We start from the raw sequence: 25812 nt of genomic DNA, 5'->3' as shown, positions 1-25812 counted from the left end.
TAAATAAATATTTACCACATGGCTTCATCCTCTCTGTTCATTTTATCACATTACAGCGTGGTCAGTTCATGTCAGCGTTCTACAACCTATTATCAAGTCATGCAAAATGAATTTAGATCTGGTGACTGATCTCTTCTCATGCAGGCTGTAGAGTCACACAAGCATGTCAAATATGACATATGATAATATTAGAGAGACACACACACACACACACACACACACACACACACACACACACACACACACACACACACACACACACACACACACACACACACACACACACACACACACACCAACAAGAGGTGGATGGAGCTTCTTTTAAGATAAAAAAAAAATTGAGAGCTCGTCTTCCTTCTTAACAACTATGGTCATGTTCCTCCCAGGACAATGATGCTACAAACATGATGATCTTTTACATTTTTCATTTAATGCTTTCATACTTTGCTCAACATTGTTTGATTGCATGACTTTAAGTTATTGTTAAGTATTTTCACACTGAGGTATTATTGATTTTATTTATTATTTATTATTTTTTATCTTTGGAGGAAAACACCCCTTAGCTATAAGAGCTATAAGAGGAATAACGTTAACATTTAATGTATACTTAATTAAAAACTATCAAATAATAACAAAATAACTGGCAGACATATTATACCTCACATTCTCCAACACTGACCATGTTCATATCTATAAAAATAGTATATGTATTAGAATGGGAATTGGTATAATCAGAATAGATGTATGAGTTCAAGTGTATTGAAACACTTTGTATTAACAGGGATTAAGCTATTTTTCGATGAGACGTGTTGCTTGAAAGTAGAAAGTAGTAAAAAGTGTAAATTCTGCCACATTATCATCAGAAACGCACAGTTTGCAGACATGCGCATCAGCGAAAGCGTCGCGCAAGCCGATTTGAACAACTTCCTGGTCCGGGAAATCTGACATTATCGCGATAGATATACAGCAGCTCAGCGGCCTGACGTTGGAATGTGAAACTATAAGTTATCTTGCCAAAATAATTATTGACAAATCTCAGCGTAACATTTCAGAAACATCACCGCTCTCCACGGGACTCAGCTATGGTCCGACACATGAGGGAGACTCCTAACACATGGTGAGTTTTTATATAGCATTCAGTAGCTAACGCTCGCTGCCTTTAGCATGGTTAGCTAGCTAATCCATCAACACCCAAGCTTGTGACAGCTGACCAGCCAACAGCACTAAGCTAAGGTTAGCATTAGCGACGTTAGCTGGCAGGCAGGCAGTTAAAGATATTAGTTATCTCGTTTAAACAGGTGACTTGTTTCGGGGAGTGTGCTGCTGATTTAGTGACGGGTAACATCGGACAATGTCACTGGATTGTTGATTTCCTGTCTTAGCCACACTGCACACAGGTGCGGTTGTTTGATTGAGTGATGCACGGAAGCTAACAGATGCTGGTATCTAGCCTGCTAGCTAGCAATGATATGTCGTCGTTGCTCGGTGCAACAGTATGGTTAAACAAACAACAACAGACTGACAGGCACCTTGCTAGCTATCGTGTGCTAAAGTGAACGAATGCTAGTGACACCGGCGTGTTTTCTCTGTGTTCGTGAGTTTATATCGGGTTGCTTCACCTTTTCTTCGTGGATAATTCTCTTTCAGGTAGGCATGCCCACAAAGACAATTCAGTTTATCTGTTTGCTGTAATTACTGCTGACACATTTGGGTGTGTAACTGTCATTTGGCAGGCCAACGGTTCTAATAGGATTATCGTGAACGATTCCACGACATTTGAGTTGTGTCTTCAGTTGTTTGTCATTTCTGTATATTCAGGGGATGAGCCGAGATCGGTTGTTTCAGCGTTTGCAGCTCTGGGCTCGTTGACTGTCTGTGCTGGCTCAGGATGGCGCAGGGAGGCTCTCAGCTGGACTACCACATCCTGCAGGACCTCAAGCAGCGTTTCCCAGAGATCCCAGAGGGGGTAGTGTCACAGTGCCTTCTGCAGGTAAACAAGAAATTGCCCACCTTTTTCATGCACATGCTCAGAAAAAGCAGTTTGGATTTTTGTTTGTTTTGGGAATTTATTTTGTGTGTATAACGATATCTTCCTGTGTTTGCATTAACCAATTGCTAATACAATGCTAGTATACCTTATGATGTTTCCTTATGACTGTTCTGCACGCATAACTGGAATTGTTCACCGTTGCCTTCTCAGAATAACAATAACCTGGATCTTTGCTGCCGCCTGCTGGCTCAGGAGAGTAACCGATACCTGTATGGAGAGTTCCATCACAGTCCAGACGAGGGCCGACTGAATCACAATCACATGCTGCACATTAGCACTGGATACCCAGGCTCAGATGCAAGCAACACAAATGGAGGGGCAGCAGGAGTAGGGCGCTCTCTTGTGCACAGCACCAGTGACAGTCACATCGAACCGCAGCGACCCAGCTACCCTGAGCCACTGTCAGCCCCCGCCACTATGGCCCCCTCCCTAGGTTACAATCCCTTCTTCATGAACGATCAAAACCGTCCGGCTAGCACTCCCACTCCTCCACCCACAATGCAGGGCATGTCTCCCACATACACCCCTGTCCCACGCTATACTATGAACCCTATAACAGTCACAATTCCTCAAAGTATACCCAATATCCCACAGGCCCTGCAGATCCCCCCTGGGCATTATTGTAACAACAACAATGCCCTGTATATTCGACCCTCACCCTCCCAGAGCCCACAGCCGGCGCCCTGGTCCTCGCCAGGGGCGCCTGTGTATCAGCATCAGCAGTCCCCCTATAGTACTCCCACATACGGCTCACCTTACAGCTCTCCTCAGCATCAAATCCAGCCCCAACAACAGCCCCAGCCGCAACCCCAGCACCAGCAATATGTCTTCCACCCCATTAGCTCCCCAACCCTTCCCAGCATGCCCTTTCATCACCAGCAACAACCCCAGCAACAGCAATCGGTTTACAGGCCCTACCACACAAAAAACACCCTCAAGAACCAGATAGAGATAAGCATGGAGGGGCAGCGACCTCGCAGCAACTCACCTGTGCACACCCCCCACCCCCAGGGACCACATTACATGGCCACCAGCCCCTCGCCCAGTTCCCCTTCAAGGGGCATCACTATGATTGGACCTTCAGGCCAGGCATCCTTCCATCCTGGGATGTACCTGCAGCATCAGGGCCCCGCAAGACCTCGGCCTGCCTCCTCTCCTCAACCAGGCCAGTCTGCGTACACTTTCAAAATCAAAGTCTCCCCAGGAGGCCAGCCCCAGAGGCCGCTCAGCTCGCCTCCTGTTGCCGAAGCAGAGTCTCTTCTCAACATAGTAGACCAAGGGGAGCACAATGCTGCCCCTGCACCCATCCTGCCCATCTCCGCTCTGCCAGGCAACATTGTCAGTCAGTTTCAGCACATGCCCCGACGTTCAAGTTCAGGCTCCGATGACTATGCCTACACACAAGGTAAAGGATTCCTGTTTGTTTTTCTGTCTTTCGCCCTGCGTATATCTGACTTTCTGCCAGTGTTTACATTGGATGTACGTTTGGACTCGATATGCGAGTTGGCCTTTTATTTCACAATTCGTCAGTGTTGCTGCCTTTTTTGTGTTTTATTTTCACCAGATGTGTTTAATAGTTTATTCCGCCCCTGTATCTCAACGTGAGGGTGCTTTTTATATTCCCAAGAAGTATTTACAAAGCCCTTAAAGAGAGAAACGGTTTTATATCAAATGTATTTTTTATTCTTGAATTTCAATAATGTTGTTGTGTGTTCCCCCCACAGCTCTCCTCCTCCACCAACGTGCCAGGATGGAGCGTCTAATGAAGGAGCTGGGCATGGAGAAGCAGAAACTCGAAAACCTGAAGTCCGATGTCAACAACATGGAATATGACGCCCTCCAAAGACGCTTTCGAAGAGTCAACTCCACCAGTCTTATACCCAGAGTAAGTAATATTCAACTGAACATGATCATTGTCTCCTTTTGACAATTCCTTGTCACCACAAACTTTTTTTGCTATTTCACATTCTCCAAAAGATAAGGTACAACAATGGGCTGGGAAATTATAATTATGTCACATGTTCAGTATTTGGAATATTTCAGACTCTGTATTGTCTTGTCAGTAAGTCGTGTGTTTTTCAAAAGGCAGGATTAGAATCAAATTGACCCTAAGAAAAAGAACTCAAACTACTCTTAACTTTAAGAACTTTATTTTAAGGTTAAGAAAAAGTGAAGCAATAAAAAGACAAATTGCCCCAACAATCATACAAAGTGATGTTTGAAACAATTCCCTACCAGTAAGACAAAGTTTGAAAGGGGAGATGGGGAATATTTGGCTGTTTTCCCAAAAATGTAGTCTAATTTAACCGGGTTGTGTGTTTTTGCCGGCTGCAGCCTGAAGAGATGACTCGATTGCGGAGTCTGAACAGAAAACTTCAGATTGATATCGACTGTACCCTGAAGGAGATGGATCTGCTACAGTCTAGAGGTATACAAACATACAACGTGCTAAAATACACATTCTGACACATAAGCCTTTGAAGTGTTTCTCTGATTAATTTGAAGCATTGATCTTGAAAGAGCCAGGCCCCGCAGCAGGCAGAGAAGGCTCTTGGCTGATAGGTGAGGCTCCTTCACACTTCACACGGATGCAGTGTTCAAAAATGACCAGTCTGTGACAGGACCTGGGCCAATGCAAGGTTGACCCTAATTGGGTTCATGCACAGTGTTAGCGTTCGTGGTCATCGATGATAACGTAATTGATAAAAGCATTGCCCTGATATTAACCAATGAGTTGTGGAAATGAGTTGAAGCACTATACATATTTACAAGAAGTGTTGTTTTTGAAACTGGCAGCAGGCTAAAGACTGTGGCCACTACTGAAGCCTGCTGCCCATCAACATTTGGTTGGTTGTGTTCATGAAAACTCGTAGAGCATTCTTCCACTTTGTTTCAGTATTCCAAAAGCTTTTTAGCAAACTCTGGCTGATGTGTCATGCAAGTTCTTTTTAACACTGGCTTTCTTTCTGCCACTCCTCCCTGAAGCTGTGAATGATGAAGCACCCGGGCAGCAGTTGTTATATAAACAATGGTTCTTCTCTGAGCATCTGAATGCTGACTTCCTTCACCATTGCCCCTCTCGCCCTAGGTTTTATGAATGGCTGGCTCAGTCCATGTAGAAAAAAAGCTGCTGCAATTTAAATAGAAAGTTTGAAGTTGTGAATTTGGGTGCATTGTATTTTTTTATGTTAAGCTAAGCATGTTTATGTGTTCAGTGGCAGAGAATACATGCAAGCTTAAAGTTAGCATCATATCAGCTGGACAGGTGTACACAGCTATGGATTCCTTTTTCTGTTATTTACACAGATATGTATTTGTTGTCTTTTTATTTTGGTGACTACTGGTGTTGCAAGTGTTGCTTTTTATTTGTTGTGTAGAGAAAATTGGAATGAATGGATGTTGTTGTAGACCTCTGAAAAATGGTGTAAATTATCGCTAATTTGTGTGTGATCTTTGCGTGCCTTTTTTGGAGCCCTGCTTAATAAAGCAGCTTATTGAACTGGGGGATTTTCCTTGAAGAAAATTCCTTCCAGTTGCAAAAATAAATCAGTTAATCAATTTAACTGCAAGCCTGGAGCCGTTAGGCCTATATTTCTTTTTGATGCTGCTAAAACTTCATCCAAGCAGACAATGAAATACTATGTTAAGAAATGTGACATTAATCTGATTTGGAAAAAACACCAAATTGGCTTTAAAAAATCCAAGAATCCTTTTTTATGTTGCATTTACTTAAAAATGAGAGTCAGAGTCAAGACATGCCATCAAAAATCTAGGCTTCATCTCCTGGCCAAACCCTTCAAATGTGTGAATAGTTATGTTTGTACTATCATTTGGGTCCTGTCAATTTAATTTAATGTTGCTTAGGGAGCCATTATGGTGATTGGTCAGTAATGTGTTTAAGGCTTTTTGGAGCCAAAACGCTGCACAGTGGTTTATAATACTATGACAGAGGATTTTGCAACTCTGGAAAATTATAGCAACAATAATTTAACCAAACTCCGTTTCAAAGATCCTAAAAGGAGCATTACGATTACACTGTTTTTCATGTTACAAATGAGTCTAAGAGGAGGTGTGTGCATGCATTTGGTTGAATAACAAAGTACCAGCCAGATGCTTCATGACGTTTCTGTAGAAATTGAGATGGGTTGAACTGACCCTAACTAATGCCCCTGCGTCCTTTATTTTTTTTAATTCCTCTTTGTTACAATGAATAAGGATGCTGTTGTTGTCTGTCTGAATGCAGCAGTCAGTCAGGAGTTTCAAAGAGAAAAGCTTGAAACCAGTTGGACTGATTAGACCTCTGATCAGGATCTTTAACATACTTCTGTATCTGGTTTTTCCTCCACAGAAAAGTTTGATCCGAAAGCAATGAACAACTTTTATGACCACATTCAGCCCGGTCCTATTGTGCCGCCGAAACCTGGAAAGAAAGGTGAGACATTTCCATTTTTCCCAACACAAGAGTGAGTCATGAGACTTCAATGGGATTTGTAAAGAAGAGAAGAAAAATAGATCTGCAGATTAATCATAAGTTAACCTGTTGCCACGAGACAGATTTGAGTTTAGAGACCAGTCAGTGCTCACAAAAACTACTCGTCCTTTTTGTTTTCCAGTTCATGGAAGATTTGAAACATTTTCTTTGAAAACCGAGACAAAAAGCTGAACTGACTTTGAACTTTTTCGGTCTTCAGAAATGTGTTGGCATGGAAACCAGACTAGAAACCTTGCCATTAAGTGCATGCTTAGTCTATCAACATCTACACTGATGCTTTCATGCATGTGTGTTGAGTGACAGCCATGGTTAATTCCCCGCCCTAAGTCGGCGACTGCACTTTATCACATGAATAAACACCCTTGTTCATAAACTGTCTCTCCTATGTTTTTGTTAGAAGGGGAGCCGGGCCCAAAGCCGGTGCCGGGGCCCCAGAGGGACGAGGACTTCGAAGGAGCCCATTGGAACTGTGAAAGCTGCACCTTCCTCAACCACCCTGCCCTCAACCGCTGTGAACAGTGCGAGATGCCGCGCTACACCTGAGCTTGGCGCTGTATTGCCCAACCCCGCCCTATCCCTTGCCAATCCTTGGATAGTATAACCCCACCCCTCTGTCTAGAGGTCTTTCCCTGTCAATCAATATACAAGCCCCTCTTACCTGCTGAGGAAGAGCCACTATCCCTCTCTGCCCACTTGTCCTGCTCCCATCTACTACTCCTGTGCACTTTGACCCGTTATTTCCATTGGAGGATGATGATTCTTATTCAGGGCAGGTAGAGACTCTTATCATGGAACATGTGTAGAAGAGGGACTGGAACGCAGCAACTCTGGCAGTTTGTGGGCCGGGGCTTCGGAACGGTCAAAGGGATTGAGGGTTGAGGAGGAGGAGCTGTGGTTTACCTAGAGAACATTCCACGCAGAAAGAGTGACTGCCCTGTTTACACAACTGCGCCCATTCCTGAACTCGACATGGAGGCACTTCCACTTTAATCTAGAACTTGTATCTCTCACAGTGGAACAATGAAAGCAATGCTATACACATTCTGAGTAATGCGAAATGTAGACTGTACACTGTATCCGGCTCTGTATTAGAGCTGATTTCACTGAAAAAAGAACACTAAAGACATTTGCATACAAGTATGTTCCTGGTACTTCTATGCATATAATGCCACCCTGTATTACGTGTTCAGATGTTGATATCCTGTGCAAATGCCTCAACTTGCTGTACTTAATAAAGGAGCTGATTCTATGTGACTTGACCATGCACAGCTGGCATGTCCGCATAGTTTTTTTTTAATAATTCCCAGATGCTCCTTTTTCCTCACATGAAACAAACACACCTTTTTTTTCCCAGTACATTTTTATTATGCAAGTAATCAAACCAGTGGGAATCAGAAACACAGCAGCTAATGGTAGTGGCATGCACACACTCGTGCACTAATGTTGCAGGAGGGGGTTGGAGAAGCTGAATGAGGTTTGAAAAAGTATGTTATTACCAGTGCAGGACTTCGGCCTCCTGCTGTGATCACACTCTTCTCCTACTTTATTGATCCTACAGTCCTCATAACACAGCACATTGCACTCGGTCATCTCTTAAAGCACTTTATCATGGACTCTAATTTAGATGCAAAAACTTAAGTGTACTTTTTCAGGAACTACAATGATTTTATGAAATGTGTTGTATATTTACTGCCTCTTCTAGTGAGAACATAAAGAGGCATCTCATGGGAAGGTGTGTGAGCAGCACATGCTGGGTGGCATGTTCATGCAGACATGCGCACACAGACATGGTCATTTGCCATCTACCTACCCACTGGTCTTGTAATGAGAATATTTTTACCTATTATTACATATAATACAACCGTTTCTATCAAAAAGCAGGTATGACTTGGTTTAGCCTGCAGGTTTACATTGGCAGCCAAAGGTTTCCCCACTGTTTACATGTGACATGCTGTGCTATTCATTAACCAGTAAATGTTCCTCTCACCAGTATGTTATCATTTGGAGGGTGGCTGTGGAATGTTTTTACTGTTGGGTAGCTTCTGTTTATAAGCAGCGTCTCTGATGCTTTTAATAGACTCAAGAAGGACAAGAGAACATGAAGCCGCTCTTTCCAGTTGTAGTTTATCCCTGGAGGAATGTAGCATTTCCTTAGATGTGCCCTGTGTTTCCTACTTTGTAATCCTCATGATATGACTTAAATAGGATGTCTCCCTCTCTGGTGCCCTGACTTCCCTGATTGGCCTGTGTTTACATCATTCTCTGCTCTGATTGGTTAATTATTTCACCAATTCCTCCTGGTATGGGGGCAGAGACTCCATCTGTTTCCCTCAGATGTTCTGCCCAAATGTAAGACCTACTGGAGTTCACCTTAAAGGGGAAGCAGAGTTATGCGAGTGCTGACATTCTCTCAAAAATCATACAGGCTGGGTTGGATTTCTTTTTTCACAGTCAGGTCTGCTGCCAAACCATCCGAGAAAAGCACGAGGCTTCGGTTCAATGAGTGAGGGTAGTCTTTTGGACAATTATTTTTTCACAGTATCAAATGAAAGAGCTCATTTCCAGTCCCGAAACTAACAATAAGCATTTGTATTTCTTCTTTTTTAGTCTGTGGTTGTGCACTGTCATATTGCTGAGAGGAAATTGGTTTGAAGCAGAGTCTCAGTTTCTCTTCCTGTTAAACTTATTTTAGTAGTAGTCTTCATAGTTCTTAGGGTTGAGGCAATATAGGAAGGCCCCTCCAAAAGAGAAGATGGTGGATCCCCAGGCCAGGCCGTAGCCCCAGTTAAACTCGTGGTACACCCTCAGACTGACTGTCTCGATGAACTTGATGGGGAACAGGACCAAGCTGCACAGCTGGAGCACCACTGCAGAAGGAAAAAAAGGAAGTTGTCAAAAACAGTTTGGTAAATACAAGCAGATATAAAACATGACTGAGCAGCTTACAAGAAGGGAAAATCAAGGCAATCGGCAACATCTTCTAGTAATGAAGAATTTTGAAGAGTGCCTGACTCTGGAAATTGGACAGTGATTGTTTTCTATTATTCCACTATCCTTCAGCTCTTGTGTTTTGCTACAGAATAACTTGCATACCTGCAGAGAACAGCATGACAGCCACAGGCTTGTAACAGCGACTCCTGGATCCAGAGCACAGGGAGATCAGCGCCACCAGAAAGGAGATCAGGGTGAGGGCCGCACCCCCCAACAGCAAGGCCAGTGTGGCAATTTGCCAGTCTGAGACAAACACACACATACAGGGACAGAGAGCAGGGGGTGGGTGGGAGGCATGTTATCACACTGAGATAGAATGACAAAGGCAGCTAAAACAAGGTTACTCTGGAGAGCTGTGTCTGCTCTGTTAAGGAGGGAGGAAATTAGATAGATAGAATAAAAGGACAGGATAGGTCACAGGCCAGATTGGTGAACCGCAGGAAAACTGCCATGCTCAATCTCACACAAGACACGTATTATTCCACCCACTGACGTTTTTGGTAAATAACCACAGTGTATACATAGACTATTTGTGGCTGAGACAACTCCTCGAGCACATTCTGAGAAGCTTCTGGTGGCTCATAATGTTTTGATAGGAGCCACTGGGGATCCATAGCCAGTAGCAGAAGGAGAAGATAAAGAATGTGAACCATGCGGTGAATAACCCTGGAACCGAGCACAGCAGTTTCTGTTTGACAGGAAACAAACAAACGCACACATGCCTGGCTACGCACGCATTTCAGCAGGTTCAGTAATGGATCCCAATGCAGCAGAAAGGCTTCTGTGAAGTGACTCAGATAATGAGTATCCCCCTCTCTTGGCTGATGCCAGCTCAGCAGCATTCTCAGCATTTCATTCAGATTTACTTCAAAACAGTCAACTGGAAATAAGTGCAGTTTCAATCCCGCTTCCTATCCTTGTTGGAATGCCTAATCGGAAACAACAACAAAAAAAGTGGACAAAATAGGAATGTGTTCGTCAAAAAAAGTAGAAAACAAACATTTTTTAAAGATTCTTGTTTGCTCTGTGCTAAACAAAAAAACTTGAACAGAAGGTTGCATATAAAAAATGTTTTTAAGAAACTTAATTAACAGCACACTATATGTTATTGTTTAGAGATTATGTGTCTCTTTCGTAGTTTTACTGTTTTTACTGTGTACTTGCGGAAGCAGGAGGTCCATTGGTAAACAAGCAGAGGATATTGTGATGAAGCATTTGATTACACCGGAGGAAATCACTTAAAGTACAGTGGGTGGGGAAAGAGAAAAAACATCAGAGCATAAAGGGGGCTGAGCTCTGTGTAAGTGATCCAATATTATAGTGGGTGGAGAATTTAAAGACTTTTAGTTTTTGTCTTTTTTGGAAATATAAAGAATTGCCAAGATTATCTCCTCTCTGTTGAGGCAGAAAATCATTAAACCAGCAGAGAAAAAGTGCCTGAACATAAGCAGCTTAAAGTACAGTTCCCACTCTTGTTGGAGGGAAACTTTATTCCAGGGGCCAAGCAGCTCAAATATAAACAAACATCAACTACTTCTGACCAAATATGGCTCAGGACTTAGAGTTTAAAAATGGGTCCTGTCACCACAGGATGTTGGAAAGAGCCCACAGAAAACAGAGCTCCTGCTCCCTCCGGCCTCCAGCTTGCACAACACGAGGCCCCCTTGGAGACTGACCCCTTGACTTTCTCTACCACTGCCTCACTGGTTTCTCTCAGCAAAGGGCCACAATGACTTGACCCGCAGTTGTCAAAGCCTATCACTGGTGAGATATCTTCTCTCGGTCTATTTGGTGCCTTTAGCCCAGCCAGCCTGCAACCGAAAGCCTTATCAGAGAGCTCCTGAAAAAAGCAGGATGCAGAAAGTCATCTCATCTCAGATTTGGAACAGACCCTTTGCGCTGTGCAAGAAACTCAGCCAGAGTGTGAGTGCTTAAAGGCTTTGATGAGCAGGAAGCGCCAAACTATTTATCTGAGCCCTGCATGATGACAGATGGAAAAGGAGATACAGTACACAAGATCCAATCTGAGCATTAATTATGGTCCCCTATGTGCATCTCAGGCACTGCTTAAGTGTTAATCAAAAGAATCCTTTGGGGTCTGTTTTTTGTCCAAGACAATGGTGGAAGATCTGTGTCACAGAAGAGCCTGGAGTTTCTCTCTTGCTGTCACACACCAGTTCAGATTTGCTCTCTCAACACTGGAATTTAATAAGAAGCAGGAAGTTCATCAATTTAAGTCATGACCCCAGTGTCTGTGAGCAGGACGCTGAATCTTTACAAGCACTCTGTGTCCAACATAATGCTCTGACCTCCCTCAAAGACAAAACAGTCACCCAAATACGGGATCAATAACGTATTAAATTATTAATATGCTTGGGCTTCACCACGTATGACCGAGCTCACACACTGGCTCCACATTCGTCCTTCGTCTTACACCGACATGACATCCACACACACTTCTCTTGCACGACCATTCCACATTCCTAATCTCGTAATGTCTGTATCTTTTCTACTTGACCTCGGACCTTCTGCCCAAGTGTGTGTATGTGTGTGAGATAGAAAAACTGGAAGAAAGGAGGATTACTATTTGTGTGTGTATATTTTAAACACTTCACGAGCACGTAGTGAAGCAATATTTCATTTCTGCCTTCAACTTCACACAGACATGCCTTGCAGAACAAGCTCAGAACATCTAAGGCCAGCTGGTGTTTCTAACTAACAGGATTTATTTAATGCCCAGAGCATGACACTGAGGAAATATTGGGGAGCTGGTGAGGAGGGGGTAGAAACTGATTACTGGGATTCAAATCAATAAGCCTAGCCAAGCACACGCCTGAGGAAATGGGCAGTTTGCTGTGTGCATTTACTGTGGTATGCTGCCGCCAATGCTGAGAGCTGACGCGGAGACTGCTTGTCTTTATATGGCACCAAAGTGCACTTTGTCTCCGCTGACAGAGGAGGATCGGGGCCAGCGTGACACACAGTTACTCATCTCTCAGACAGAAAGAAAACATTTTGTCAGACTAACAAAAACACAATTTACCACTCAGGAGTACAGGAGGAGGTCAGACGCAGACGAAAACTAATTATAGGCTATATATAGGTGCACACAGAGACACACATGAACACAAAGACATAACTAAAGAAGCTGTAGTGTAAGATAGAGCTACATTTTTTTTTCCAGAACAAAGTTTAGACAACTTTTGAAAAAGTCCCTTATTGGATATTAACACAATATTTAGTGCTAATTAGGCTAAGTTACCCTGCAAACTTCAGAAAGCTTGTAACTGTTTTCTGTTCTCCTCGTGTTATAGTTGTGTTTGCTGACTGCATTATTGTTATTTTTTCCATCTTACAGTTTAACCTTTTCCAGCAAACCCACAATGTGTAACATGGAGCCAAAGTTAAACCAGTTTGAATCCCTATGCAGGGCTGCTGTATTGGATTACATTCAATATTATAATTGTCACAACAAGACATAAATAAATGTTTTCCTGAATTCATGATTGATTTTTTGCGGATGTTATCGATATGGTAACCTATTCTTAGTCACATGTCATTCCTGAATTAATGATTGTGATGAAAATATGAAATACTTCCAGAAATAAACCTTCATGGGATATATGTGAAGGAGTTTCCTAAATAGAGGAATATCAGCAATTCTAGAGTGCTTCACTTGTTTCCCTGGTTACTAATCTCCAGGCATCTGGACCTCTGGGGAGTTCTCTGCTCTGAGTTGCCCTCTCTCCTTGGCTGGTGAAGAAACCCATACAAAGGCTCATTTTGTGAGCAACAAAAGGCCAAATGAAACCCCAGCTGGACCGCTCCTGGCAAGGCAAAATTCCCACATCATTCAGAGGCGCACAAATGTTTTAAAAGAAAAGTTAACTAGCCTAAATAGATAAACCAAATATGTTTTATTGATGACTCAAGGATAACGTCATAGTTTTTATTTTATTTCCCACTTGGCAGGTTGCAATGAAGAGCCAATAGCTAACTATCTTATTGCATGTATAAAACAGTTCTAAGTTTAAATTAAGCAGGCAATAACTAATTATAAAGTAATTATATTTAGCACTCTCTTGGGTGATATTTTATAATTCTCACCCACAGATTGCTTCAGCAGTGCACTGTCTGCAGGGACTCTTTGTTATCCCTCTGACTTCATTTGAATATGAATGTGGGTGTCTGTCTGCACCTCGAAATCTGCCATTTCAAGGGTGAAACATTCCTAAACCTACAACAACCATGTACAACCCACTGGTTTCAAACTTCCAAAACAACATGGTGGCTCATCACCCCATCAGCCACTATTAATCAGTGTGTGTGCAGGCGCATGAGTGTGTTTCTCACCGGTGGCCAGCGTGCTGTTGCAGGACCACTCCGCGGAGCTGACGGGCTTCCAGCAGGAGACCCACATGGACAGGTAGTACTGGTCATCCGCAGTGACCCACGCCGGGCTCAACACGGCCCCGACATCCAGGCACACGGCGAGAAAGACGCACACCAGTCCCACCAACTTCAGGGGCGTCAACACCGACACCCGGACCTCCTCTGTGCCGCTCACGGATGAAGACATGTCTAAAGTATCTTACTCATTTAAAATAAATGAAAAATAAGTAAAACATTTGCTTTCTGTGGTTCTGTGTTGTACCTCAGATCCACAAAAGGAATCAAAGTTGTGGTTGTCCCCCCTGCCCGTGCCCGTTTTGTGGGTAGCAGGATGGGGAGACGCTGCTCACTGAGCGTCCAGAGTCCAGAGACGCTGCTGCCGCTGAGCTGCGCTCTGCTGACGGGACCGCGCTGCTGAGCGATGAGATAACAGGCTGCACCTGCTGGGTCCTAGTGCCTACTCTAAATCCACCACCAGTGTAGGAGTCAAAGTCAACTTTTTTGTTAAGTTTTGATGACTTTGAATACTGCGGGGTAGCTTGTGAATGTTACTCCAGGTGAAACTAGAGTCTTAACTAGAGTGTTAATTATATTTCACATTATTAATCCAAATGTGTAAAGTCACTAACTATGTTAAACAAATGTAGCGTTGTAAAAGGACACCAATTGATGGGTTTAAATTGCCATAAGCCAAACTGTGCATTGTTCTTTGTATTTAGATCAGCCGGTTACATTATCAGCTGTTTACACTCAAACCTGTATGGTGGCTGAATTTAAACTTTTCAAATGTGTTTTAAAACGTGTTGCTGATCATAATATACTCTTAGAGTATACAATGTATTATAAAACGTGAATCATGAGTTGCCGTGGGATTTGAGATGTTTTGCTGCTATACTTTTTTAAAAACAGCTTATGGAGAATATCAGCAACATATGCAGTCATCAAATGCAGCCATCGGGAGGCAAACATCCAAAAATAAAAATGTTTTCAGAAAAGTATCTTAAGATTTGTGGTAATATAACTTAAGAATGGCAATAGAGTACATGTTTTTGTTTTAGTTGTTTCACCTTTTAACTACATCATCTCTGCTTTGTGTTTGCAACGCTATTTAGACTCCTCTTTATACTGCTCTTTCTTTTATGTCTTCAGGTTACATTTTGTATAACATCCAATTTTCTGTCACACACGCGCGCGCACACACACACACACACACACACACACACACACACACACACACACACACACACACACACACACACACACACACACACACACACACACACACACACACACACACACAAAATGTGCTGAGGGGATGCTTAGACGGCTAATTTTTTTTGCCTAATTGAACTTAGCTAATCCTTTGTCCTGAGGGAAGATTCTCTGACTTCATTATTGATACAGTAAGACACACTCACACACACACACACACACACACACACACACACACACACATACACACACACACACACACACACACACACACACACACACACACACACACACACACACACACACACAATATATACTGTATGCATGAACTATATATGATTTTTTAAATCAAATTAAGTTTATGGTTACATTTAAAAATAAATGCTTCTTGTTAATTAACTATACATTAAAGGGTTACTGGCGGTAGAGTGGAACCAATACATTAAAGAAGATAGTGGTCATGTAATACGAAACAAAGTGTTATGAGATTTCAATTTCCCAAACCCCATATGGATTCATTAAAAACAGACATACTTGAAAAAAAAACCTCACAGGAGTAGGTCAACTAATCCTGGCGGCAAAGTCTTTCAAAAAAATGTATTGATTATTACAGATTGTAATCAGTAGATTGTGACCGAAAACATGATTATACACACGCGCGCACACACACACACACACACACACACACACACACACACACACACACACACACACACACACACACACACACACACACACACACACACACACACACACACATTCCTTTCTTACTACTCTTTCTTCAGCGTTGATATAAAATTACTACTGTGGGGTTGCAGCACACATATTTAATAATGTGTGGGGTTCAAAATGTCACTGCTTGGATTAAACATTAAGTAAAAGTTAAGCTGCATGGAAAATTGTGTATCGCAGCTGATTAATGATGTGAGCAAAATACTCAATTAAAGCAGCAGAGGACAAATGTGAGGCTGATGTACTAAATGTTTGTTTAATAAAAAAGATCGAATTCATTGGACTGGGATTTTTTCTTAGTCTCTTAATTCATGAAAATGTCAAAAGTTACAACATAAGGTGAGAAATTGTTGCAGTCAATGTCTTTCTCAAATACAATTTACAGCCATTCCAACTAGGAATAGAAATCAAGATTTGTAACGATTTCTATTTAACAAGAACTGCAACAATTTACACAATAAATTCAAATCAGAATTTATTTGTATCTGTCAGATTTCCTCATATTACACATGTATTCATAGTACAGTAATTTGTTCTGAAAAAAGAAAATGGAAGATGAAAAGGGGCTGAAATCTGACATTATCTTCCACTTTTTTTCATTCCAAGTGTCTAACTACTGTGATCAGTAAATGAAAAGCTGACAGTGAAGAGTGACTTCTAGTGGTCACAATAAGGCTTGCAAAAGATGAACTGTTCCCATTGACAACCTTCTAGATCTATGTTATTCATTCATGTTCTCACTCTATGTAGCTATCATTTGTTATATTAGCTGTCTATATCGTAATTTGATGTTTGTCTGTTCTACAAACGATTCATTGCTCACCTTCCCATCATCAGTTACTCTAATCTACATGTTCTATGTTAACGGTTTTTTGTGGTTTATATTCTTCGTGTGTACAGTGTAAAGCCCAAAACGACAAATCTGTGATTTGTCAAATGACTTTTTCTTCTCAATGTAATGCAATGTTTATTTTAACAAGTAATCTTGGTTTTTTAATATGCAATATCCATTTTTTAGTAAGACACAGAGAACTCTACTAGGGGGTTTCAATGAAAATTCAGCTTACCTTGTATTATCTAGTAATATAAACATTTATTTAGTGCTATAAAACGTTATTATGTTTGATGTGAATATTTTGGGTCCATGTCCCTTTAACTGAGGGGAAGGGGCGCTGGACGCAAACAGAGCATTGCGCATGCGCGACGTGCATAGCAACACTGGGAAGGCAGAGGAGAAGAGGGATCGTTTATGCGCATTTTTGGGACGAAAAGAGGTGAGCTGAAGTGATAAACTTTTTTCCTACATTGACACACGACTCCCAAACGAGGTTAATGCTTGTAGTATTTAGCGGTTCTTCTTTCGACCTCTTTTTCGGTGTATCCGGCCGTGTGAATCATGTGTTGCTCGTTAAATCGCATCCGAGGCAGGAGACTCACTGATCCTACAAATCATCCCCGCTTGTCAATACACGGGGCGCTAACCAAAGCTAACAGCGCTACACATACGGACGAGAATATACCCTAAATATGCTCGCTAGCATTGTTGTAGCTTTCTGTTTTTACAGGCTGTCTTTTAATCTGTGTAACGGGGCGGCGGCTCTTTGTGTGATGTCTCCTCCGCTGGTGATCTAAATCGGGTAGCTGCTAGCAGGATTCCCGTAACACTTAACACTGTCCAGCAGCCGCCATTGGTCACTCTGGTCAAGGATGTCACACTCACTACACGCCCTTTAACGCATAGCTGTTATATCCTTACACATCCATTGGAATACCATATGCAAGTCTTATAATCCCCATAGCATGTTGCAAAATGTCTAAGAGGAGAGTGATGTTTTCACACGGCTGTGCTACTTCTATGTCAGGCATTGATTCATAGTCAGAGGTGGTAGAGAAGTACTCCGATCTTGTACTTGGGTAAATGTAGAAGTACCAGAGTGTAGGAATATTATGTAACAAGTAAAAGTCCTGCATTCAGAATGTTACTAACGTTTAAGTATTACATGATTAGAACCAAAATACACTTAAAGTAACAAAAGTAAAATTACTCATTGTGCAAAAGGTCCTTTTTCAGAATTAAAAAGTAAAGAAGTATTGTTAGCAGGGCTCCGAACCGGTTCAAGGAACGAAAACGAAAACCGAAAACGAACGGAATTTTACGAGGAACGGAAACGGAAACGAAAACGAAATGGTCTTCAACTGTTCCGGAACAGAATTGTTATTCTGAAATCCACAAAACCGGTTAATAACGTTTTTTTTCGTTCTCAAAACTTTTATAAAATTTCACAAAAGCATAGCCTTTGTCAGGGGAAAAAAAGACTACTTCCGGTTGAACGTTCACTTCGCTGCCCGCTAGGCTCAATGCAGGCTGCTGTCACGAATCACACCCCAGCGAGAGGCGATGCTTTTGAAGCTGAGCTATATAAAACATCAACAAAGGTAACTGAGTTTAATTAACCGAGTCCACAATAATAACGTTAACTTAGCAGTAACTCACTACAAGGTTACAAATATAAATATAAAATCTATGTATTAGACATTTCTAGCAGCGAAAAACGAATCAGCTACACTGTTAATGTGAGCTAACTAGCCAACATTAGCTATATAGCCAATTAGGACTTAATGTTAGCTGGCTAGTTTGGTTGTTACGGATTGAATGCTTACATTTATTTTGGCTTTTACGTGTTGTTTAGATGGGACGGAACCAGGAAAACCCGATGAGAAAACATTTCTCATTTAATGCGGCGTTAAATAGGAAATTGGAGGTATATTTGTCAGCAACAGACAGGCTACAACATGTTCGCTTATAAGCGGGGTTAGGAATTATTGAGCAAGCCTTTGAAGATCTCCATATGGATAAAACTTACAACCAGGTAAGGAGTTTCTAGCAGGAGAGGGGGAGAGCAGGGACGAATGAAACAGCGATTTCCTCGAGAACAGTACACATATGAAACATGTAGGCTATTCTGTCAGTAGCCTACATTCATCTTACCCGTCGTAGTTTTTTTGTGATCAAAAGTTGTTTTAGTTGTTTTATGCAGTAGGATGTTATGACCATACAGCAGATGAATCGTTACTTTAATAAATCCGAAAGTCTGAAATGTTAACGTTGTCAGGTTTACTGACAAAAAGGATTTAAGTGTCAGTATAGGAGGACACTCGACGAATGAAACACTTGTTTCAATCGTCACCCACGCCTTAATGCTGGATCAAAATAAAACAGGAGGATCCGATCCACTATAAATTCTGCAACAGGGCTCAAGTAAGTAGCCTAAAGTAATAATAATAGAATAAGTGAATTAGATTAAATATAGTCTTCAGAATGGTAGAAAAAAAGCTTAACAGAAATGTGGATCTCGCGCATTGGCGCACGTGTTTCATTCGTCCCGTCTCTCCCCCACTTATCCAGAAATGTTTTTGATAAGAAATTATTTATCATGGAATAGGCCTACAGGCTACAGTAAGCTATGTGGGATGGATAGCCCATCAGAATGGTTTTGGATGCCGCCGGTGATTTAGCCTATTATTTTTGGGCAGAGCTACGGTGTAAATCAAGGGCAAATACTAATGAGTAGCCTACGCCTATTCTAAGGTAAAGTCCACACACATAGACTTGATAGGCCCGCCAAACACTGCCGGAACGATAAGAACGAACGATATTTTACGTTCCGAACCGGTTCAGGAACGATATGTTGGTGGCGGAACGCAAGAACGAAAACGTTAAACATGCCTGAACCGTTCGGAACGGAACGATTGAAAAATAATTTCGTTTTCAAGCCCTGATTGTTAGCTAAATGTACTAAAAATATCAACTGTGAAAGTACTTTGCTTTGTGGCTGTGGACCAAATAGACATACTAAAATACTGTGTAGCAGTCCAGTACTGCATTGTACCATATCAGCATATCATGTGATTTTAAATGTACTAAATAACTAAATAAAATGTATGGTTATCGCCTCTGAAAGGTAGCAGAATAGAAGTATATAGTATCTTTAAATGGAAATACTCAAGTAAAGTACAATAATGTCATAAACCATCTTAAGTACAATACCTGAGTACATTTACTTTCCACCGATTCATATAATATGCCATTGTTATTATCCCCAAAGCATGTTGCAATACGTCGTAAAAGGAGAGGGATGTTTTCACATGGCTATGCTGCTGCTATGTCGTGCATTGATTCATTCAGCTTTTATTTTTTAATGAAAGTGAATAATTAAGAAAGTGATTTGGCTCATATCAGATGTTATTTTTGTACTGGGTGATCACATTCTTTAAACTTGTGTTCTTGATTCGTTCCAAATGTAACAGGTCAAAGCTGCGTTGGGGGATTTTTTTAGATAACTGTTTATGTTTGAAAAGAATATGTGTATTTTGTGAGAGGATGTCTTGGTCATTGTTGGATTTGTGTCAGCAGGTCCAGAGCTGTTGACTCATGTGTGTTTGGATTTCTGCAGAAAAATCCTCCTAAACAGACGCTCAGGAATCATGGGGAGTGGTAAGTTTACTGACACGAAACCTTTTTGCTTTTGTTTCACAGACAGAAGTTCACATGTACATATCACTTATACATTTCCTAAATAATCTCCAATTTCCTTTTTTCTTTCTTGTCTGTTGTGTTGATATTAAACGTGTTTGTCCGTGAAACACAAGCTCAGTCGTGGAATGTGATTCTCCAGGTTTTTCTCTGTTGTCTTAAGCACACAATTCCCATTCTTTCCTAAGGGATTTTTTCCTGTTCTGATCAATTTTGCCATTATGTTCCTTTCTGTATTTTTTCAAGCTAATCACATCCCTAATTTGATAACACACCCCTGGGCATGTTTCATGAGTTTATGTTCATGTCCTGGATGTGTGAAACAGAGGGCCGCTCTGTTTCTCTAAGTTCATTCCTCAAGTGTGTCTTATGTGGCCCAGGGATGGAAGCCTAAATCAAAGGAGCTTTTGTTTTTATTCAGAAATGTGGGCACTTGGCAGCTCCCGGCTCTGCTCTACTGCCTTTGTTTCAATCCCCACCATCCCATTCCTGGCCCTCTCCCTTTTCTGCTTTTTTGGCATCTCTATCCTCCTTTACTTTACTCCTCTTTCTTTCAAAACACTCTCTCTTTGCTTAAAACACCGTCCGTCCATGAACTTCCTCCCCCATGCTGTTCTGCTTACTGACTCACCCCAGCTTTCCTCTCCTTTTCTCTTGTCTCGGCTTGTCACTTGATTTACGTATTATTTCCTCGCTCATGTTTCCATCTTGCATAATTAGCTCTTATTCCCTTGTCTTTGTCTTCCCCTCCATTCCCCTTCTATCTCCTGCCTCTCAGTGTTCCTGCCGGCGGACGCGGCCCACTCGGTGCTGCACAGGCTGCGCAGGGCCAACTTCTTGCTCGAGGAGATGAAGCAGGGGAACATCCAGAGGGAGTGCCGCGAGGAGATCTGCACCTATGAGGAGGCCCGCGAGGCTTTCGAGAATGACGAGAAGACGGTGAGGGAAGGAGATTAGCTTCTAATCAGACCTGCAAACCTTCCTTGTGCTAATTTGAAAAAGTAGAACACATTAAACACCTGCCACACGTAAGGCTTACACGAGGGCACCTGTATAAACACATGAAGGGAAAGTTTTATATTATCATTAGGTTATTTGAGTTAGTTGCAATGTCTGAAAAGGGGGTTTAGCTCCAGCAGCGAGTCATGTGTACCGGGATTTACCAGAAAGACAAACATTTACCATACCTCATGGGGTCACTAAAGAATAATAAGAACTATAAAAAAACTAAATTCTCTTTCTGCTGCTGCCTTCTAGTAATTAATTCTTATCATGCCGCCTAGCTGGCTGGAAATCTATGAACACAGACCTCCAGCTGGAGCCAAGGGCCTCAAATCAATACTACTACTGCTGAGTAACTCATACCAGCAAACATTTGAAATATCCCCTCAAAGTGCTATTCTGTAAGGTTTAGGTGTCCGGTAATGAAATGCTATGCCAACAGTGGCGCTTGTGGAATGTGTGTGTTTTTTCAGGAAGTGATGATTATCAGCAGGAAGAACAGCCGAGTCCATAGAGAGGTGGGGGGGTGTGTGTGTCTGTTACACTATTGTGAGAGGCCAGAGAGCAAAGTCACGCAGATGGACGCGGCACAATCATGTGTTCGCTTTTTGTTTCGGATGTTGTTGTCTACCGCCTTTGTTTCACAGCAATCCAGAAAGAAAGCATTTATGCTGTGCGCCCCGTTGTTGTTGAAACCGCTTTGTGCCACCGTGTTGACCCTGCCAGTTCATTATCTAGAAGGGAAATGTTTTTATCCTGTATTTCATTTTTACAACATGTCTGTCTTCTGGTTGGTTTCAGAGGCGGTTCTGGGAGGAATATGTGCGGGAGAGCAGTCCAAACGGAGGGCTGGAAACGGTGGTGGGAGGAGTCCATTCTCTCTACCTGATTGTGCCGTTGCTGCTGGTTGTGCTCATCATCATCGCCGTCGCCATCACTGTGTGGCGCTGCCATTCCCGCAAGCGCTCGCAACGCAGCCCCAGCCTGGGTCACTCGCACCACGACCACGTCCTTTCAGTGGTCTCTATGGACCATTGGGGGAGGGAATACCACCAAGGGGACCATTCAGAACTCAGTGTGCACAGCAGCCCCGCCTATCAGGGCTCAGAGCTCACATCAGGGAGAGGAGGCACCGGAGACCCGCCACCATCCTATGAGGAGGCTGTGGGCCATACAGACGTCCAGATAGAGACGGAGCCACCGCCGCAATACGAGGATATAGTCAACACTAGCTCTGGCGGCCATGGGAAGTAAAGTTGCTCTCACTACCACCCCAACAGAAGCCCTAACACACACTAAGAGCCTCTGATAAATGAGCAGAATCACTGTTGAGGAATCACCAGCCTTTTCCCTTCACACAGAGACACTTTTAACCGTTCAGTGGACTAACACAATGTCTGCCCGGTGCCAGCACTGTTGAAGTTTGCACTAATCTTTCATTGATGAGGTGAAGTAATAGCAGGAAGGATGTTGCAATCCCAAAACCAATCAGCCTCCTCTGATTTTCCTCATCTGTTGCTTTCACACTGTCGCAAATATTTAACTCGGCAGGCATAACAAATGTTGCATGTGGGGAATAAAAGGGTTCAGATTGCCATAATGGAGGACAACTACTCTAAAAGTGTATACAAGGGTTGGACCAATGCTTTATTGAAGGGTTAGTGCCAATTTTGTAGGCTTTAGTGTTCGTTAGTACATATTCTGCACTTACAATTGAATACCTTTTTGGAATTCAACCTTTTTGTTGTAAAAAAATATGGTATTTTCTACGGTTTGGCCCCAGTCCGTACCCATTCTTTGCAAGAGTTTCTATTCATTTTTTTCTAACTAGCAAGGATTGATTTTACAAATGCAAAAAGTAATCCCAATAAAAAAATGTGAATCTGTTGTAAATGCCTCTGAGCTACGGGCACAACTATGAATGCAAATACTTTTTACTTGCTAGAGAACAGTCTTTTACATTTGGAAGACTGCATGCTTTTGCTAAAATGTTGCCTAGCACAATTCTGAAAGAGCCGTTTTTGTTACAATAAGTGATTTTTGACAACCAGAGGTCAGAAAGAGAGAAGCAAGTACAAAATCAAGCAATCATTGTTTGCTTACAGGTTTGTGTGTCTAACCTGTAAGCAAACAATGATGTATCTCTCTGCAGGTTCACCCCACCTTAAGTTCAAGATTTACTCGTTAGCTCTGGCCTGGTCGACTGACTCCTAACACCAACATTTTGTGAGTTTACTTTTGCTGTTTTATGATGGGCAAGTGGTAGATGCTTGTTTTCTAAATTGTAATTTCAATTAACACTCTTGTCTTCCTATCAACTGTGCCACTTCATTATAAATAATCACCCAAATCTATGTTACACCGTTTAAGCCAACTTTATTCTGACCAAGTTTTACTTTCTTTTTTTTAATTGATGGTAAATAGACCTCATTTACATAGAATTAAACCTCATTTCTGAGTTAAAAAAGGCAAACATGTTAAACGTATTTACAAAATGACCCCAGAAGATCACAGATGCTATACATTTGAATAAAACCCAAAACTTAATGAAAGTGATCATACTTATTTTCAAAAACGTGCATGAACATAGAACAAACCTTTATTCTAACATAAAAACATTTGGAAACGTTTCAAATTCGACCGGAGGACAACAGGACGGTTACATTTAAATTACTGCTCACAGTTTTGTATTGGGGGTTAAAGGGAGTCCTGAGACCCAGCATTTAGTAAATGATCAGGTTTCACAACCTAAAACAATCATCGTTTTCTACATTTATTTAATTATTTAAAACAATCTAATTTTACAGGTTTAAAAAGTCAAGATGCCAAAGGAATGCATTGGTCCAACCTCAGAATACACTTGATTGTTTTGGAGATTAAAATGTAAGATAAAACCAGCAGTTATAAAGGGGTGGTGAAATGTGTGTGTGTGTCGTATGTGCTTACAGTGTGGTAATGCATGCAGCTGGGTCTGTTCTCATGAGGTTGGATGTGGCTCTGCTCAGTCTGTTGATGCTCAGAGCTCCCATGGCCTTCTCCGGTCTGTCGGCATTAACCAGAGCCTGCTTTAACTGTGAAATGTTTCCCTACTCTTTCCTCTAAAGCAAACGTAACCGTGTTGGAATTTAACACAGTCTTCTGCTGTGCCACTTTCACTAAAAGCACACTGCGGATTCTCACAATAGGTTTTCAGCTACACCATTAATGAGTTTTGGGAGTGACTTGCAGATGATTGTGGGACAGGAAGCAATAGAAACAGACCCTTTGGAAAATGTTTAAAAGAGGGAAGAGATGTTATTAACGATACTATGGACAAATTTAGCATGTGTAATGTACCTGTATATAAATATGTATAGTCTTGACGTGTGAAGGTGAGTTACAGTGATTGTTTTTCAATGCAGTGACACAGGGATCTCTATTATACAGTAGGTTTGGATACATGAAGGCACTTTGTGTTTGAGCTCAAACTGAGCTGCTGGATGAAAACCAGGACCCTGGTTTGACGTCTTCAGCGTCACTTTCAGCCATTACAATGTCACTGTAATCTTCTGGAGAAAAAGTGCTCATACTCTATATGCAATGTTGCTGCATACACTCTAAAAACCAAATATATCTGTCTAATAATACTCATACATGTCACATTTCCTGTCTACACCTCAGACGTGGAGCACTGATTATTATACTTTGTGTGAGTTGACCTGTGAACCTCAGCACCTGCAATGACCTTTAACTGAGTTGGGGGGGGGGGGGGGCAGCCATTTTGGTAAGGTCAGTTGTTGTACTGTTACTTGCAGAGCCCTTTTTTTACAATGCTTTATTAAACAAAATGTTATATAACATTTACTGCAAGAAAAGTTGTAATAAGTCCTTGATATGTGCAGAAGCTTGAATTAATTTGTAATAAAACACGAAAAATGTGCAACGTGCGTTTCCTCAATTTCATTTAGTGACACATTATTATTGTTGTCCATGCAAGTTTCAATTTGAGTTTTCTATTCTTTTTCCTGCTGGATTCCCGCAATGATCCACAATGTGTCAATCATGTGTCAATGAAGACCCTTGAAACAACCGAGGCATTCAGTTTTGTAGATTGTGATTACATAACTAGACTATTTCTATCACATACGATTACTCTCATAGGACATGTATATAAAGTTCTGTAGTCTGGCTTTATTTTGTGACAAACTGCTACATAATTAATGCGTCTCATGGCGTACTGTACTTTTAAATTCATTATGGACATTTGATTGGCATAGTGTATGACATTTCTTATGACATACGTAACTGACTTTTTTGTAACATACTATTCTATGACATTGTACTGTGATTTTTATGAAAAACGGATACCGTACATATTGATTACTATTTAAAGACTTGCTATGACTATGTTTATGGCATATGAAGTGA

General features: G+C 41.7%; 3 protein-coding genes across 3 annotated transcripts; 2 read left to right on the top strand and 1 right to left on the bottom strand.

Moving 5' to 3' along the window:
- The first annotated feature begins 930 nt into the window (after positions 1-930).
- tab3 (TGF-beta activated kinase 1 (MAP3K7) binding protein 3) lies at positions 931-7844 on the top strand. The gene is made up of 7 exons (XM_063891420.1): positions 931-1117; positions 1819-1990; positions 2201-3455; positions 3775-3935; positions 4385-4478; positions 6399-6482; positions 6940-7844. Exons 2-7 carry the CDS (start codon positions 1889-1891, stop codon positions 7083-7085), a joined length of 1842 nt encoding a protein of 613 aa, XP_063747490.1. The 5' UTR covers positions 931-1117; positions 1819-1888; the 3' UTR covers positions 7086-7844.
- A 38-nt stretch (positions 7845-7882) lies between these two features.
- tmem47 (transmembrane protein 47) lies at positions 7883-14308 on the bottom strand. The gene is made up of 3 exons (XM_063891421.1): positions 13887-14308; positions 9636-9776; positions 7883-9409 (listed from the first exon to the last, which is right to left on the bottom strand). Exons 1-3 carry the CDS (start codon positions 14110-14112, stop codon positions 9231-9233), a joined length of 546 nt encoding a protein of 181 aa, XP_063747491.1. The 5' UTR covers positions 14113-14308; the 3' UTR covers positions 7883-9230.
- Positions 14309-17065: 2757 nt separating this feature from the next.
- On the top strand, positions 17066-25327 carry prrg1 (proline rich Gla (G-carboxyglutamic acid) 1). The gene is given in 5 exon segments (XM_063891267.1): positions 17066-17143; positions 20324-20332; positions 20334-20364; positions 21182-21342; positions 22207-25327. Coding segments are annotated over 5 exon segments (732 nt in total). The 3' UTR covers positions 22660-25327.
- Positions 25328-25812: the final 485 nt, after the last annotated feature.

The sequence above is a fragment of the Eleginops maclovinus genome, chromosome 9 (genome assembly GCF_036324505.1).
Source record: "Eleginops maclovinus isolate JMC-PN-2008 ecotype Puerto Natales chromosome 9, JC_Emac_rtc_rv5, whole genome shotgun sequence".
Lineage (NCBI taxonomy): Eukaryota > Metazoa > Chordata > Actinopteri > Perciformes > Eleginopidae > Eleginops > Eleginops maclovinus.
Note: the sequence above shows the minus strand (reverse complement) of the source record. Positions and strands in the feature narration are given on the sequence as shown.